The following is a 17,922-nucleotide window of genomic DNA, read 5'->3' as shown; positions in this document are numbered from 1 at the left end:
CAAGAGTAATGCACAATGCAAAGAAGGCTACAGAACGGCGGGAAACACTTTTGTGCACGCGGGTTCTCCATAACAACAGAACACTCCGTCGTGCAAAAGAGCTCCAATTCGGCGGGAACATAATTTAGCGGTGCCGAAGCACACACAATTTAAAAATCCATAACTTTGGGTTGTGACAGGACCATGCAAAATGAAGCAATCCCGATTGATTTAATTTCTTGTGCTAGTTGCAAAAATATCCAATGTTTTATTATGCTAAACCATTCATAAATAACTGCATATCCCTATGTGACTGTATCCTCCTTGTTAACACATCGTCCCTTGATCAAGGCATACTTCTCAGAACAGGCATTCAGTGCCTGTTTGGAGTTTTGTAAATGTCTCCATAGACCACCTCTGGTTCAGAATATTTTGGGTTCTGCCCCACTGTTAAAAAAACTACCCAAAAAAGGGTCCTGTAATCATTGCCCTAAGGTATCCCATTCAGTCAATCAAGACCCATCCCATGTGACTGAGTATAAGCTCTGGACAGATCAAAAGCTTACAAAAGCAAGTTTCACAACTGAACGACCAAAACAGATTCCAAGCAGTTAACAAATGTAATATGATAGTCTCTCCCTACCTGCTTTGTTCAGAGACTTTAATTGACCAACTATCAAGGTGGAATGCTTTGAAGCTATGCAATTAAACGGTATATGAACAAAACAGAGTTGCTGGCAAAGTGTGCACTTCAGGAGACAGAGAAATCACTACAACATTGTAACCTGCACCCAGCTGATCAATCCCTCTGAAGGATCCACTCCCAATGACCGCTGCAAAAACTGAAACTGCATTAGTGAGAGAGACTCTTACAGCTAACATATACTAGGACTTCTTTGATAACTCATTCACTGAATAATGGAAGGAAGGAGTCTTTTTCTGTCATTTAGTTTATAGCTTGTTTGTGGTATAGTTATTAAAGCCTTCCTGTCATTAATCAAATCAGGTGTGGTGTTAATCCTTAACTGCACTGGGTTCGAATCCCGCTTTTGACTGCAACACCCGGGGTATGTGGCACTTTGCTAAGGGATCTGTGCCTAAATTTAAAAAATGGTGGAAGTGAAACTTCGAATGGTCAACATGCATTGACTAATGGCATTGCTGCCCATTGATGTCAGCATCAACAGGAATAGAGATGTACTGGGTGTAGGGGGTATGGATAGCAACATTTTGCAGGTAAACAAGTATGTGGCCAAAAAACTTTAAAAAACATACTTTTTGAAAAAGGGGTAAGTAAACTTTTTAGAACGCGGGCCAGGAAGACCCAGCTCAGGTCAGAGGCACCTGCTAGGATCCATCCATTGAAGCTATTTCTCCCTGCCACAGCATAGGAAAAGCTCTTTATCTGCAAGAGTAAGTTTGGCAAATGAACATTACCCTGAGGTAGTGAAGTGCTCTCTCCAGCTCATCCTTCGTACAAGAACAGACCAAGTGAGAGAAGATGTACTTAAAGTTGTTGATTAAGATTTCTCTGCGGTTTACATTCAGCTGTCTTGCTATGGTCCGAATAAGCTCAGAAGCTGCAGGACTTGCTTTGGCTGCAAGGTCAGGAAGTAGAACTTGCAGGGTCCGCTGGCAAATTAAAAGAACAACACTTACTAGAAAAAAAGATATTTCCCTTTTTCCCCCTTCTTGCCTGTATAAATGTATAACTTCATGATTACTTTGAATTAAGATGGACTAATCAATGGTAAGTCCACAAAAATACTGAAGAGGAGGAAATTCTCAAGTCATGAAAACAATACTGGAAAAATAATTTCCTACAGTAGTGCAAACCAACTTTTTGGCAGATGTTAGCCCTGCACCTTCCCTGAGTGCCACCTTGATCCTCTCCCTCCTTCTTCTTGCCCTAGCTGATCTTCTGCTCCTTGCCCTTTTAGCTGCTATGCTGCCTGGCCCCGCTTCCTGAGCTGCTGTGTACCACAAAGGCTGCTCGTGCTAGCTGTGGCACAGGTGCTATAAGTTGGCCACCCCTGTCTAGTGGTGCTTTAAAATAAGAAATTCTAGAAGAAATGAATCTATCCAGATGGTGATATACTGAAGAGTTCTATCTAGTTAATCTCTTCACAAAAGGAACACCCGGGACACTTTTCATCTTGCTATGCCCCAGAACTGTTGCTCACTTCCAACAAACAAGATGACACTTATAGACAATTAAGTGGTGCATATGAAACTACTTTTATCTTATTCTATCCAGAACATCTTATCTAAGTTATGACAGCAAAAAAAAAATCACTTCAAAGCAGAAGGGTTTTGATTCAATACTTATTCCATTTAATAGCTATAGCCAGTAAGTGTTCTGAGCAAATGTGTACTCCACTTAGATCCATGGATGGCACGCCTCCTTCATGTGCCAAACTGCCACTGTAGCTCACCTTCCTCAGCACCTTGACTAAATAATTTCCATCCTCCCTTTACCTGCCATCAGAAGCAATTCTAAGTGATCTCAATTATAGTTACCCTATTAGAGGAGGAAGAGGCTGAAAAAACAAAAAATCCAGAGGTCTAAGAATTAGTAGAAAACAGCTGACTAAAGTATATACAAGCCCACAAGTACACAAGCAACAGAAGTAAAAGGAACTATCAACTCACAGACAAAAAGCGATTGAGGTCTGGAAAATCAAATACATTGGCAATTTCAGATAGCGTGTTCAAGGCAACTTCTCTGTGATGAATAGTCTCTTGTTTTTGTAGCTCACTACTTTGGCATGGAGTATTAGAAATTGCTATCACTTGGCTGGAGTGCAAGGATTCCACTAGAAACTAAAGCAATAAGAAACATATTTCTATATTAGCTTCCCACCTCTAGAAATAACATCCACATCAAACACAGATCCACCACCACGCCCTTTACAAGAAGTCATTGACTTCCCACTCTTCTGAAGGGTCTTTTTTGTCTTATACCATTCTAATATAAAGTCAGGAGACCCCCTTTGTCTTTAAAATATGGCAATATATAATACTTGCTCCTTAAGGCATTGCTCTTTTTTCCCCTCACCTGACAAATAGGCTTCTTGTATTGACTGAAGAAAGCTTGCAGCTTTATAGACTTGGCTGCTGCTAGTGCCCTAATTTCTGCATATGCTGCTCCAGCCACAGATGCAGATTTGGACAGCAAGCAATGCAACAAGTGCAAAAGTGCAAATGGCACCAAATCCCCTTTTGCTGCCCTTCGAAAAAGAAACAGAAAATTATTATTACACAGTTGGCACAAGACACTACTTATAACACTGGGGGAGGGAAAAGCTTCCTACAAGTTTCAGTACTATGCAGGGTGCCCTAATAAATGCAATTTTTCAATATATTTAGAAAATAAAACACTACGTAATAGACATTTTTTTAAAGAGCAAGTAAATTTAACAGATGAGAACCGCAATGGAATCTCTACTAAAGTCACTAAGACTAAGTATAGACACAAGATCACCTTGGGTGGATCTGACTGCAAGACTGGGTTTTGAAAGTTTTATTCCTGGCATCTATGCTTGTGAAAGACACATCTCTGAACTGTAAACCAAAAATATCCAGCAATGAGCAACGTATAAAACACAGATAAAAATCCCTTCCAATATCTCCTGTTGTGAGAATCAGTGTATCCTTCAACTCATTATTTCTTGATATTTTAGCATTTGTATAGGCTTCTTTTATTCTTGAAACAAAAAGCTGGAACAATAAATTTGAAAAGGACAAAACTTTTAGCATTAGTTAAACAGGTTGTTTTTTTAATGGAAAATTCAAAGCTCTTAAAAAAACCCCTACCAAACAGACACACACACAAACAAGGTTCTTTGAGTAGATGTGATATCTTGTATTAGACCAACTAAAGAGTTGGAAAACATTTCTTGGCAAGCTTTCAGGTACAAACACCCTTCTTCAGGCATTGGGAGACTCTGCCACTGTTATGATGTCTCCCAAGGTAGAAAAGAAGCTAAAGTAAATAAGAAGTCTGGGGAATGAAAGTCTGGAAGACAAAGGGTAGAGATGGGTGGGGGGATGGAAAGGAATGCCAGTGGTCAGCTAAAGGCAGGTTACCTGGTGTGTCAGGCAGATTGTAATGCATCATAAATCCAATGTCTATATAGCCTGCATATGTCCTTAGACCAACACAGCTACAACCAACAACCCCCCAAACACACACACACACATATGTGAACAACTTCACCTCTTTTATGAAACCTTCCTCAGAATCCAAGGATTCTAATATGTTCCGGATATGGTCACTGAAAGCCACTCTTACATCTTTGTCTGGATCTTCCATTAAATTCAATAGACACAAAACAAAAATCTTGACATCTGATTCTTCATCTTTAAAATCCAGATGTTTGCAAAGATGAGGTATATTTTCTATAAATGCTAATAGAAAGAAAGGGGTTGGGGAAGGTAGGAGAATCTATATTTAGAGTTTAATGTTTTTAAGAACTTACAGTGATGTAACAGGATCAAGCAAAATAATGCTACATTTCATGAACCTATTTATTAATACAAAAAATATTTTCAAACAATATGCTTCTTTATAATTTAATTTATAGCAAATATTAGACTCACAGACAGAAACAGACTAAATGTTATATATATTTCTTACTTAACTATGATTAACTTAATATCTAAAATTGATATTTAATATAATTTAAACGTAAAATCCCACGCACTGCTAGTTAAACATAAAAGGAATACTACATGGAAACGACTCAAGGAAAGTCTCAGTAGCAAGTGACTCAGCATATGCAAGTGAGTGTTAAAAAAAAAAAGTCAGGTACCTAGTTTAACTGAACTGGGTACTCTGCTTTCAAGAAGATTAAGAAATGGCTTGAAGACAAAGGTTTTCACTGAACGTGCATCTTCATGAGTGGAGCTCACAGTAAGGCTGCTACATAAAATATCATATTTGACATGCTCAGTATCAGGTTCTGTTAAATAAGGTATTAATTTAAATGTGCCGGAAAGACAGCAAGCTAATTTCCCAGTGATGCTCGCACAAGCTTTCTTGACTAACTCAGATTCATCTTTTACTTGGTTTCTATAACAAAAGACAAAACAAAAAAACCCTTTTAGTATTTCACTCAGTCATTTGTATTTTTTATATTCTACATTCCAATACTTTCAAAATACTCAATGTTAGGCTTTATAGAAATCACAGCTCTTTAAAAATAGCTTCTTGTTTCCCTTTGACACTTTCTCTAGGTTTCCAAGGTTTCTTCATGAGAAGGCATGTGCATGTAGATAAAAAGTATCTTTAACTTGGCACAGTAGGACAGAAACTAGAGGCTGGACATTAAAAAGGAGGACACTGTATGTGCACTGAAAGGAAACTGAATGTGAATATGTACAAGACATACAGCATCTCTTGGATACTGCATGTTTAACAAATCCCATTCCCTTATCTTAAATTTGATTTTGATTTTTTGTATGATAACTGGACAGAAAGTTTGTCTTTTATATATTATCTAAAACCCCTACTACTTTTTGGATAAAAAATAAAGTAACAGTCTCCCCCCAAACTAAGATTTCAGAGCTTATGCTAAATTTCCACATGCAGTTTTTTCCTTCTCAAGTATAATCTGATAAAGTGAAAAGAGTAGTAATACGTACAAGAGAGTATTGGGAACCGTACTGTAGGACTTCACACCTACATGGTGCAGCAGGACAGGGAATCCTTTAATACAACTACCACGAACAACCTCATGGGAACTCTGTAGCGCCCAATGGTAAACAGATTTTCTCCAATCCAGATGAATATTTCTTGGGAACAGAGACAGAAGGAATATGCAGTGGGACTGAATTTGAGGTGCTGAGGGGAAAATACATAAAATTACACACTACGTAAAGCTCCAAATATTGAAGAGCTAGAAAACTTTCTTGCATTTTATATATTTGTCCAGCTATATGTTACGCTCCAGAGCAAGCCACTAGGACTGAGGATTTGGCACCAGAATTTCAGTGTTAGATATCTAAGTGTTCTCTACTGGTTCTAAAGACACAAAACAGGATCTGTTCCAATTTGGAACATTATCTACACAAGTGTGTAGTCTATGTTTTTTAAAAAATAAAATCTATTAGACAAAGTGATACAAATTACTGCATATATGACAGGGTAAGTAGCCTGTTGTCCCTTGCACATAGATTTGCAAAGCCCACATTAAATTAGAAGACATATACCCATGGCACATTAAATACATAAAATGGACAAAGACTGGTAAGTTCTGATGTTTACCATGCTTACCGAAACCATGTGCAATCCTTTGGCTCAGAACTAGAAGATCAGAACTGAAAGAAGAGTCATCAAGATGGCTATAAATCCATGGCAGTGATAATATCTCACATAAATTTTCCAGAATCTGATCATCGAGCTGGCTTTTTACTAAGGAAAACCCCAAAAATATATTTACCAGTCTATATTGCTTATGAAAAAGATGCATATTATACATTCTTAATTTGTTAAAGTACAAACAAAACCATCCATGTATTAGAATTCTTCATTTTAAAAGCAATGGGGTATTAAAGCCAATTAAAAACAATTCTAAAATTTCATGAAACATTCAAATATACAGTATTATCTACAAAGTTCATTTCTTAGGCAAGTTCACTAACCACACAGTAGTTCTTTCTGAAGAAGAAACAATAGAGGCACAGGCAATCTTCAAAAAGTAAAATGATGCTCTTTCCACACAGACCGAAAAATCTCCCCATATTTCAGGGGTGATAAAACTCCCTTTAATGCAACCTCTATGCAATGGAGTGTTAATCAGAGACACTCCGTAAGTGAAGACCATCTTGACAAAGAATCAGAATTTAAACAACTTCTCACCTTGCATATAAAACAAAGCATCAACAATTTTCACTATTCTGTCAATGACAGGTTCCAAGTTATCAATCTGAGCAGCAGCTTCTAACAGTTTTCTGCAGAGTTTCACTATTCTCATGATAAAAGCAGAGGAAATCCAGGTCAGTTGTACATTCACCACAGAATCTGAAGACCGGGTAGCATTACGTTTATGATTACTCAAGCTACGAGTTATTTTATGATCCACACTGTTAAGAAAAACATTTAGAAATCATATGATTATTGTAACATTTGCTAAAGTATAATCAAATTCTTACTATGAAAAAAACAACTCATCAAAAAGCAGGTGATTTATACAAAGCTGTACATAAAAATGTACCCAAATAATCTTACACAAGTTCACAAAAGAGTGCCTACATAACTGAAAGAAGCCATTAGACAATGGTCATCTTAGTAATTTTACCTGTTAGAATTTGGGGGAGAACAATGAACTGTACACAGGGCAGCCAATCGTAGTATTACAGTAATCCCTTCTACAGTCTGCAGAACATCTGCTGGTAGAGTGTCTTGTTCAAGGAGAAATATTAAAGATTCAGCTTTCTTATTTACTGCATTCCATAGCGTGCTCTTCACATTCATGTTCACAGAATTTAGCCTGTAATTAAACCAATACAAAACAAACAAACAAATACATATCTTCTGCAATGTAAAATCCTTGTAAAACAATTCTAGAACAAACTAGTTTTTGATATGGGAACATAACAGTAGAATAGGAGAGGGTAGGAATTTTCCTTATCTCTGACCTTTAGATAATAAAATATGAACTAATAAATAACATTATTTCATGCAGGAAAAAATGTTTTGTTCAGTTAGCCTTAAAACAGTTTCTTTGGTGGGCTATAAAAATACAAGTGTATATATGTCAGATATGATATAATAAGTTTTCAAAATATTATCAGAGCTCGAAAGCGCAGTTGAGATACTTCTCTCTCAAATTAATATAAAAATAGTAATTGAATAAATGTCATACACTGGTGGTACAGGTGATTTCTTTTGATTCTTTATTGACAGACTTAGTCGTTTTCTTTTTTCTGGAACTTCATCACTACTGCTGCTCCATCCATCTGTATCAGAAGCATCAAGCTGGTTCCAGTGCTGAAACTCCTGAATGATCTCCAGACCTTCTGTTTTTAATGCTACATAGAGTGGACTCACTACATACTAAGACACGTATACACACAAAAAGTTAGCATTAGACTGTTTCCTCTTTGTCAAGAGAAGACAAATAAATGAATATATATTTTACTACTAAAAAAGCAAGAGCACAACCTCAAGACAACTCCTGAGGGCACACAAAACTTCTGTGCAAGGACCTGACTATGCAATTGTTACAGAAAGCTTTACTTAATGGAATATTCCTACTGAACTCTGTAAGATTAAAAGAAATATTAACTTAGATCACTCGTAATACTCATGTAATGAAAGGAAAGTTTCCATGTGAGTAATGCAGCTTTCTACATCATTTTCTGAGTGATTACTAGCAATAGTCCTCTTTCCTTCACAATGCTTAGGCAAAAAGCATTCAGGAAAATCCATTTTGCTCATTTATAATTAATATAATATACTACAATTAATGTAATATATACACAGTAGCACTTAGAAACTTCAGTCACAGACAGACCCCCATTATACTCAGAACTGTAAAAACAAAAAAAAAAAATTAAGCTTTAACCCAAAGACTTTGCAAACCAATGAGAGAGACAATAAATGAATAGATAAGGGAGGTTCAAGTAACCAGTGTCATCAGAATGACAGATAGTGGACTCAGCACAGCAGTAGCTTGTGTTTCAACAGGCTTCATGGCAAAAAACGTTTTAAGGTGAGATTTGAAGGGGATGTGGAGGAAGACTAGCAAATATTTACAGGAATGCTCTCAGGCATGAAATATCAGGAAACGAATGCTACTCTGTATGCCACTTGTATCATTGATGCTGGACTTATTAAATGAATTTGCACGCAAACCTGAAAATATGCTCAGTATGACTCTCCTACCTGCTAAAGTAACTGATATTGTTGCCAATAGCTAGAGGCAGTTGTATACTAATACCCTGTTATGATGTCATACTCTTCTTAGCAACACGCATATCTGTTACTGCTCTGAATTTAAACATTTTTAAATATAGTATTTACTTGAATCCAAGGTTTTTCCCTCCCCCATTGCTGGAGTAGAAAGCTCCAATAACAGCTTTGGCTCCAACCCTGACCCCAGGGCTCATGGCTGAAGCCATCGCTGTCACAACTGCTGTTGCATGGCCAGGGTAAGCAGTGGTGGCCGGGTGACCCAAAAAGAATTGGGGGTAAGGGGCAAAAGGACAGGAGGGGGCAGGCACCAAGGAATGCATGCAGCAGGGGTCAAGGCAGGAGGCAGGGGAGCCCCAAATAGCAGGGGAGGCAGGTGCCAGGGGGCACAGGCACAGCGGTGGGGGGTGGGTGCCAGGCAGTGCAGCCATGGCGAGGTTAAGGGGGAGTCAGACTGCCCTTGCTTTTCCACCTGCTGTAGCAGTGGGAAAGACGGGACAATTTTAAGACAACCCACTTATAATCAAATTCAACACCAGGAAAATTATAACAAATTTATACATTTTCCAGGTAGATAATTAAATTATGGGGGGCAGCGGTCATAAATCCAACATAATCTTGGATGCAAGTAAATATGGTAAATTCAGTAAGGTTCCTCCAGCATCTTACTTGGAAAAATCATTTCTCCATCTGACATGAAGGCAGAAATAACATTTGAAAATTTCAAAAAGCTTTGAAATGTTTCTGAAATGTTTCAAAAGGCAACTGTACAGATGCACAGGTGGAATAAAACGCCCTCAAATATGACAAAATAATACATGCAAGGAACACACTGCATCTTTATGGGTTGGTCAGTCCTCCATCATCCCATACTACAGCTGAGACTCCCAGCTCTCTAGGTGCTGCATGTACTGCCACTCCTGGCACTCTGGGCCCTCAGGTTACCCTGCCCCCAGCACTCTAGGCAACAGGACTACAGGCACTCAGGACACTACAAGAGCTGCAAGAACCCTGCACTCCCCACTGCCATGGGAGAGCACTCACCAACATCAGCAACTTGGGGATGGGGGAAAAGAAAGGATAGGGAAAACAGGGATGTAGCCCAAGAACGTGGGGGCTGCAGAGAAGCACTGATAGTTCCCTCCAATTCCTGCCTCCCCTGGGCTACTCCCTGCATGCATCTGGATTTTGGAAACATTTCAGGCATTATGTTTGTCCATACCCACAACCTTAGATAACCTATCTATTTTTACAGCACCTAAAATGCGCTACACAATTTAAAATACAGACAGTACACTGTAAATTCTTCAAGTCAAGTACAATCTTGTGCCTCAGTTCTATATGCTATATGGAAAGACCTCTCCATCTGCATGGAGTCCTATGAGCTCTATGAGACACCCCCTACACGCAAAGTGCAAAACTTCATATAGAAGTTATACAAAGAGAACTATTAGAAAGAAAAGAATGCATGCTTTATTCCTAACCCAACTCACTACCCCAGATGCATTTCTGAAATGGCTAGCATCTAGATAATCTCCCTTGCACAGATTCTGTACACTCATGTATCATAATGACAAAAGGAAAAGTAGTTTTTCAAATTAACCTACCTCTTGATCTACCTGACTTCCAAGTACATCAACAAAAATTGTGCATATGGTGCCAATATGGGCCTTTCTATCTTGTAAAGCAGATTCATATCCAGCTGGCACAAACTTCAGAAAATATTGCAGTATATGACACAAAGCATCTTTCAGCTTTTCAGACTGGATGTATCTGAGCACATTTGCTTCAAACAATGCACAAAGCTTCTCTAGGAGTATATATAGGTAGATGGGTTCAATTCTTCTATAGGAATCTGCTTCCAAGAGGAACAATGTCCTCACCAAGAGCAGCAAAGGTTCTTCAAAGAGTTCTAAATTTTCAACATCTGTTTCAAGTATTGACTGCAACAATCCAAAGAAGGCCATAAAGAAGGCACTGGCAAGCTGTTCTGGAGGTCCTCCTAGTTGTATTAATTTTACTAAAAAGATCAGGGATAGGGATTTAATTCTTGGACTACCATACTCCAGTAGAGAACAGCCTATTCTCCACAGAATAAGGTCCTGTCTTGCACAAAACAAATCAGGAACAATGTCAGTTAGAATGGTCATTAATGTGAATTCCAAGCATTCAACATTGGGCATGCCCATCAATTGCAATGGGGCTGAGCTTAAATATTCTAAATTATCATTTTTGTTACTTGAAAATCTATTTATTGTTACTGGCCAGACTAACAACCCCCCGTGGAGTTGCCTCTGTGTCTTTCTTTCATGCAAGAAAATTAGATCTTGGAAAAGTTGTAGTAAATCTCCTGTTAGCACCTCAAAAATGGTACAGCTCTTTGATTTAAAAAGAAAGAGCAAAGAACAGATGACATCACAGATATTCTTGTGTAACGTGTGGCAGTTTGGAGTTGAAGCAATTCGTAAAAGCCTTGTTATGATCCAATTACTAAATTCTAGGAAAAAAACAAAACAAAAACAATATTGTGATTCATATGCTAAGAAGGTTATGTAAAAACCACTTGGTATAAATGATTCTTCCTTAATTAAGTATTGTTTGCTCCTTTAATATGTAACCTTTAAAAACAGAAAAACAAAGAAATGTAAGTGGCAGCCTCAGAACACTGTACTATGCTATAAAGAACTCTTGTCCTCGGCATCCATCTCAAACCGCAACTGATGGCTGACCGTTCTTTACAGCACAGGTCCCCTCCTCTATTGCGACTGCTCAAAGTCATTGCCTGCTCTTATGCAAGTGACTAACCTTGTTACCATACATACACCTGTTTCAAACTGTTAATCTGTGTTCCACTCCTTTCCCTCTATCGTAGGCACACAGGGGTTTCCTGATAGCTTTCCCAGGTGAGATTTTTAAAAAGTGTGAAAAGGAAGGCATGAATTCTAACTGAAGAGATTATTTTTTGGTCAGGAGACCTGACCTGCCGTACTTTGTCCTTAGGCTTCCTTGGCCTACCATATTTTATGGTACTTGCCAAAATCCAAAAGAAAAACAGAAAGTTACCATGTCATTTAGGATTCGACCCAGATGGGAGCTGGTTTGTATTTTAATGGTTAAACGAGCCAGAAATCTGTCAAAAAATCCGATCAAGAAATCCAAAAATCTGTCCTTGGATATGTACTGACCTATTTTCATTTGCACAAGTCTAACATGTTTACAGTGACAGGCCATCAGGGATTCATTTCACTGACAACATACAGTACAAACACATGAAAGAGAACAGATATGGAGATAAAGGAAGTCTGTGTAATGAGCTGACCTTAATATAAGATATGTTAGGCAATGGGTTGGCAACACTTTATGGGGGGTTGCTCTGTTAGAGCTTAGCTCCAGGAGTAGGATTACTTCCAACCCAGGTCACACAACCACCATTGAAACTGCAGTCACCACTCTCTCTTACGGTGCAACCACTGCCATTTCTTCCAACTGCCTGGTTGCCATATGGGCAAAGCCCTGCCATCAACAAAGACCCCCAGCTCCATAGGCCAGATAAAATGGCTCTAAAAGCTGTACCCAGCCCATGGGTCATAGGTTGCTGATTCCTGTGTTAGACTATTTCTTGTAATTAAAGTAGGCCAAAAAACTCCAAACAAACAAAAAACCCAACTCACCTATGCAACTGCACTCAGCCTCTGGGAGATTTTCACTTACACTTACGAACATAAGCGGAGAAGATTTCATGATGTGTTGAATAAAATCAAGCAGCATCACAGAACTTGGCAGAGAATCATTTTTCTTAGCAAGTTCCAAAGCAACTTAAAAAAAAATGATAAACATTCCCATTAATACTATACCATAGAAATGTAATTATTTTAATCATTCTTCAGATAAAATAAACACTTTCCTTATGGAAACTTGTATTGTAACCTCTACAAGTCACAACGCTTTTTATCTTAGAGGTACCCTGATACATTGGTCCATATCGTATCAGCACCAATAAAAGGAAAATTGATGTTCTCGGCAATTGGCTTTTATTGGCTGATAATGTGTGACTCCAAGTGATGCGAATAAGTGACTTGGTGTGAATGAGTAAGAGTAATTTTTATATAAACTGCTTAATTTGCCTGAGTTATCCATACATTATGCAATAAAGCTCGGTTTGCCAAACCCACGTGTTGATCATATAGCCAATACTACCAAGAGGGCTTCGGTTTCTGTGACCACAGTGCACACTTCAGGGAGAGAGGACTCCCGGGAAGGGATGACATCCACCTCACATGGAGAGGTAAGTCCCTGTTCTTGGCCACGGTGACCAAGCTTCTAGACAGGGCTTTAGATCAGTGGGACATGGTGAAACACTGGGGAGCGGCACACAAGTAAGCTCCAAAGTTGGGGACACTAGGACAGCCACTCTTCCAAGAGCTGAGGGAATGGTTCTCCCTCAGCGTGACAGGAAATCAAGGGTCTCAATTGGAGGACTCAGGTGCCTGTACACTAATGCCAGGAGCATTGGAAACAAGCAGGAAGAGCTAGCCCTCCTACTCTCCAGTGGGCATTATGATCTAGTAGGGATTATGGAGACCTGGTGGGACTTCTCACATGATTGGAACATAGCCATACAGGGCTACAACCTGCACAGAAAGGACTGAGTAGGGAAGAAAGGTGGAGGTGTAGCTGTCTATGTGAGGGAGCAGTACACCTCCTTAGACGCCAACATTGGCTCCAAAGAAGAGCGGCTCAAAACCCTCTTGGTCAAACTACCGGGCGGGGGGGCATGGTAAGAGAGACCTAACTGTTGGTATATACTACAGACCACCAAACCAGGAGGAGCTCGATCTGCAGTTCTCTCGAGAACTGGCAGAGGCCACGCACGCACGGGACATGGCCATTATGGGTGACTGCAATTACCCAGACATCTCTTGGGAGGAGCACTCAGCTAAGTTGGATCAGTCACCTGTATCGAAGAGCTCTACCTGACTCAGGAAGTACACAGGCCAACCAGAGGTAAAACTCTCCTAGACTTGGTCATGGCCAAAGGAGATGATCTGGTGAGTGCCTTGAATATAGAGGGTAACCTGGGTGACAGCGACCACAAACCCATCACATTCACTGTCCATCGCAAGGCAGGCAAATCAGCTAGCTGGGTCGAAGTTTTGGACATCAAAAAAGAATTTCAACAGGCTCAGGGCAACAGTAGGGGAAGTGCTGCAGGATTAGGGACCGAAGGTGAAAGGAGTGCATGAAGAGTAGTTGTTCCTCAAGGACACAATCCTCGAAGCACACAAGAAGTCCATTCCCATGCAGAGGAAAGGTAGCAGAAGGGTTGGTAAGCCCTCTTGGCTTAATACAGATATCATCATGGTCCTCTTGAAAAAGAAGAAAGAGGCATACAAACAACAGAAGCTTGGGACAGTCTCTAAGGAGGACTATACAACAACGGCCTGCACTTGTAGGAAGCAGGTTAGAAAGTCTAAGGCAGAGACTGAATTTAAACTAGCTACAGAAATCAAGAACAATAAGAAGTCCTTCTTTAGGTATGTAGGGAACAGGAGGAAAACAAATGGAAGTGTGTGACCATTGCTTAACAACTCAGGACAGCTAGTTGCTGACACTCAGGAGAAAACTGAACTCCTGAATCACTACTTTGCTTCAGTATTTCACTGGACTAAGGGGAATATCATAATAGATAAGGTTCAGAATGGGCATGGTGGGAATGACCGCCTTCCTGCTGTTGACACTGAGCTGGTACGTGATCAGTCAGAAAAGCTAGACATTTATAAGTCAACAGGACCAAATGAACTTAATCTGAGAGTGCTGAAGGAGCTGGAGGAAGTCATTGCGGGACCTCTGGCGAAACTCTTCCAAAACTCGTGGTGCTCAGGGGAGGTACCTGAAGACTGAAAAAGGGACAATGTTGTGCCCATTTTCAAGAAGGGGAGGAGAGAGGACCCAGGCAACTATAGGCTAATTAGCCTAACTTCTATCCCAAGGAAAATCCTAGAAAAATTCTTCAAGGAGTCTATGTGCAATGGCTTTGTTGTGAGCAGGTCTTGTTTTACCAATCTCATCTCTTTCTACAACCAGGTAACTCGCCACCTAGGTAAGAGAGAGGAGGTTGACACTGTTTACCTAGACTTCCAAAAGGCCTTTGATCTACTTTCCCATGATGGTCTCACAGGAAAATTGGAGGATTATGGGCTTAACTGTTTGACAGTTAGGTGGGTAGGAAGCTGGCTGCGGGGTAACACCCATAGAGTTCTAATGAATGGATCTGTGTCGCCTCAGTGAGAAGTGGTCAGTGGTGTCCCTCAGGGGTCCGTGCTTGGTCCAGTGTTTTTCAACATCTTTATCAATGATTTGGATGTCGGGGTGACGAGCTCACTGACCAAGTTCGCAGACGACACCAAGTTATTGGGTAGCATGGTCATGCTTCAAAATAGGCTGCAGATACAGGCAGACCTAGACAGGCTGGCAAATTGGGCGGATCGGAACCAGATGAAATTCAACTTTGAGAAGCGTAAAGTGCTCCATCTGGGGATGAATAATCCCCAACATACTTACAAGCTCGGTGGTGCTCAACTGACTAGCACCCAGAGCTGTCCCTAGGGGTGTGTGGGGCCTGGGGCATATCAGCCTGTGTGGGGGTGCAGTGGAGTGGCTGGACCGCGGAGCCGGCAGCGTGCAGAGGCCGCAGCAGGGCCTGTACAGCAGCCGCCCCACTTGCCCACCCCTAGGGACGGCCCTGCTAGCACCACGACTGAAAGGGACCTAGGGGTAATAATAGAACATAGTATAAACATGAGCCGTCAGTGTGCCAGCAGGGAAAACAATACTCTGCCATGCATCAACTAGAAATCTTCAAGAGACTGGATAATCACCTCGTTGGGGTCACCTGACCCCAGCTGTCTTTCCTGCCTAATGCAAGGGGGCTGGACCCAATGATCTTGCGAGGTCCCTTCCAGCTCCTAACAATCTATGAATCTATGCCTGTCTGCCCACTCCCTGTACCTCCACTGCCTGCCCCATTACTGCACCCCTACCACCTGCCCTACACGTTCCCCTTCACTGTCTGCCCCATTACTGTCGCCTCATTGCCTGTCCCCTCGTCACCTGCAGGGGTGGGGGCATGAATTTAAGATGATTCCCCAATAATTAGATTCTATACAGGGAAAACTATAATAAATGTATACATTTTCCACAGAGAATTATTGGGGGGGTCTCTTAAATTCAAGGTCATTTTGGATTCAGGTAAATATAGGACTTGTTGCAGCTCTTGGAGAGGCAGCAGTCACTTGATCCACCACCAAATTTCTAGCTCACAGGCAGCCCCATGGGCCAGATGACAGCTCCCTGCTCTGTATCCAGCATGTGGGGCTGGAAATTTGGTAGCAAGACAAGCCACAGCAATTAATCTTGCCACTGCTCACTCTGTTACTAACTTTCTAGTTACATGGGACACGACATGGTTCCACTGACGGCATGCAGCCTGCAGTGGCTCCACTGATGGCATGTAGCCTGCAGGCTGGATCTTTTGACACCTCTGATTTAGCAAGGGCTACAAGAAGTTACAACAGCATTCTAAAATTAAAAACTAAAGATGCCAAAATAAGAACTCAATTCTGCAAAATGTTCAAATAAGGAATGGCAGGATTTATTTCTTCAGTGAACAGAGCACATTTATGATGCAGCCTCCTTGCTTTCTAATACATCATTATATGTGTATGTACATATATTCGCACATGCACACATGCAGTGCTGTAGCAAAGGGCTGGAGGCAAATGGGGTGACTGCCCTGGGTGCCAAAGCGAAGGGGTGCCAACAGGATGGAGCTGCGAACAGCTCATTTGGGGAGGCGTGGGGACGGGAAAGGGTGGCTCCAACCACTGCATGCACTCCCAGGCAAACACTGATGAGGGGAACGTGTGTCCCACCCTGCCCCCTGCAAGCTGTGCGAAAGATAGGGGCGAGCTGTTGCTGTGGGTTTGCCCCAGGAGCCAAACTTCCTTGCCACAGCACTGCATACACATGCGCAGATGTGCATGTAGATCAGGGGTGGGCAAAATGCAGCCCACCGGGTCATTTTATCAGGACCACGGGGTCCCTAAAACATTTAGAAAATAAATATTTATCTGCCCCTGGCTGCTTGTCATGTGGCCCTCAATGGCTTGCCAAAACTCAGTAAGCCCTCAGCCCGAAATAACTGCCCACCCTTGATGTAGATCTATGGACACGCACAAGCATATGCACAAGCACAGGCATGTGCAAAAGCATACACAAGTATGCACATATGCAGGCACACACAAGCACTTACACTAGCATTTATTTAGACAGTTGTAGTTCACTCAACTCTACTGGTGTTGCTAGAAACCCTGTCATTATACAAATAAACTGCTTCAGGTCTGCTAAGCCTTTGCTGGGAGAAGACCCACAGGTTTGTTCCCAACCAAGGGAGCTTCGCCCCACTCTCGGCAGCGGGGGGGGTGCGCCCTGAAGCCCCGTTTCCCTTACCCAGGTCCACATCCGTGAGGATCCTGTCAACGAACTGGCCGAGGATCTGCCTGGGTTTCTGCACCACGCTGGGGTAGTCCTCGGGCCCGGCGCTGCGGGGGAAGAAGGGGCGCGTCAGCACCACCCGGTGCCCGAGCCGGCTTTCAGGCCGGGAAACATCGGTGCCTCCCTGAGCCCGGCCACAGCGCCGCTTCCCTAGCCTGCCCCGCCGGGGGCACGGCGCTGCGCTGCTCCGCGCGGGTACCGCTGTGGCCCGGCCGCTCGGGGCGCTCATGGCACAGAGCGGTGGACCCAGGTGCCCGCCCGGCCGCACCTACCTGCCCAGGTCGCGCAGCGCCGGGATCATAGAGGCCATGCCTAGCCCCGGCTCCGCCATCGCGCCCAGCGCGCCACTGCTCGCGGGGGCGGGGCCAGCGCTCGGGACGGCGGCCGGCGCGGACCAACACGCCTCGTTGGCGCGCTGCACGAGCACACGCGCCTTCCCCTGGGGAGGCGGAGCGTCACAAAGGCCACGCGCC

The 17,922-nt window shown here is 42.0% G+C and overlaps 1 protein-coding gene across 2 annotated transcripts in view; it reads right to left on the bottom strand.

The window, feature by feature from the left end:
- ATR (ATR serine/threonine kinase) overlaps window positions 1-17,831 on the bottom strand; it is a 75,295-nt gene extending 57,464 nt beyond the window's left edge. Inside the window, exons 1-15 of one of the 2 annotated variants that reach the window (XM_014521606.2) lie at window positions 17,722-17,831; window positions 17,405-17,496; window positions 12,568-12,711; window positions 10,504-11,393; window positions 7,848-8,038; window positions 7,281-7,472; window positions 6,842-7,065; window positions 6,257-6,394; window positions 5,626-5,824; window positions 4,794-5,053; window positions 4,199-4,389; window positions 3,599-3,699; window positions 3,038-3,209; window positions 2,632-2,802; window positions 1,417-1,611 (exon numbers count right to left, since the gene is read on the bottom strand). In XM_014521606.2, the coding sequence (XP_014377092.1) occupies window positions 1,417-1,611; window positions 2,632-2,802; window positions 3,038-3,209; window positions 3,599-3,699; window positions 4,199-4,389; window positions 4,794-5,053; window positions 5,626-5,824; window positions 6,257-6,394; window positions 6,842-7,065; window positions 7,281-7,472; window positions 7,848-8,038; window positions 10,504-11,393; window positions 12,568-12,711; window positions 17,405-17,496; window positions 17,722-17,780 (3,219 nt within the window). In that variant the 5' untranslated portion in view covers window positions 17,781-17,831. The remainder of the gene's footprint in view (window positions 1-1,416; window positions 1,612-2,631; window positions 2,803-3,037; window positions 3,210-3,598; window positions 3,700-4,198; window positions 4,390-4,793; window positions 5,054-5,625; window positions 5,825-6,256; window positions 6,395-6,841; window positions 7,066-7,280; window positions 7,473-7,847; window positions 8,039-10,503; window positions 11,394-12,567; window positions 12,712-17,404; window positions 17,497-17,721) is intronic. The other variant, XM_025208462.1, reaches the window with a different exon arrangement.
- Window positions 17,832-17,922: the final 91 nt, after the last annotated feature.

Source organism: Alligator sinensis, unplaced genomic scaffold (genome assembly GCF_000455745.1).
Source record: "Alligator sinensis unplaced genomic scaffold, ASM45574v1 scaffold846_1, whole genome shotgun sequence".
Lineage (NCBI taxonomy): Eukaryota > Metazoa > Chordata > Crocodylia > Alligatoridae > Alligator > Alligator sinensis.
Note: the sequence above shows the minus strand (reverse complement) of the source record. Positions and strands in the feature narration are given on the sequence as shown.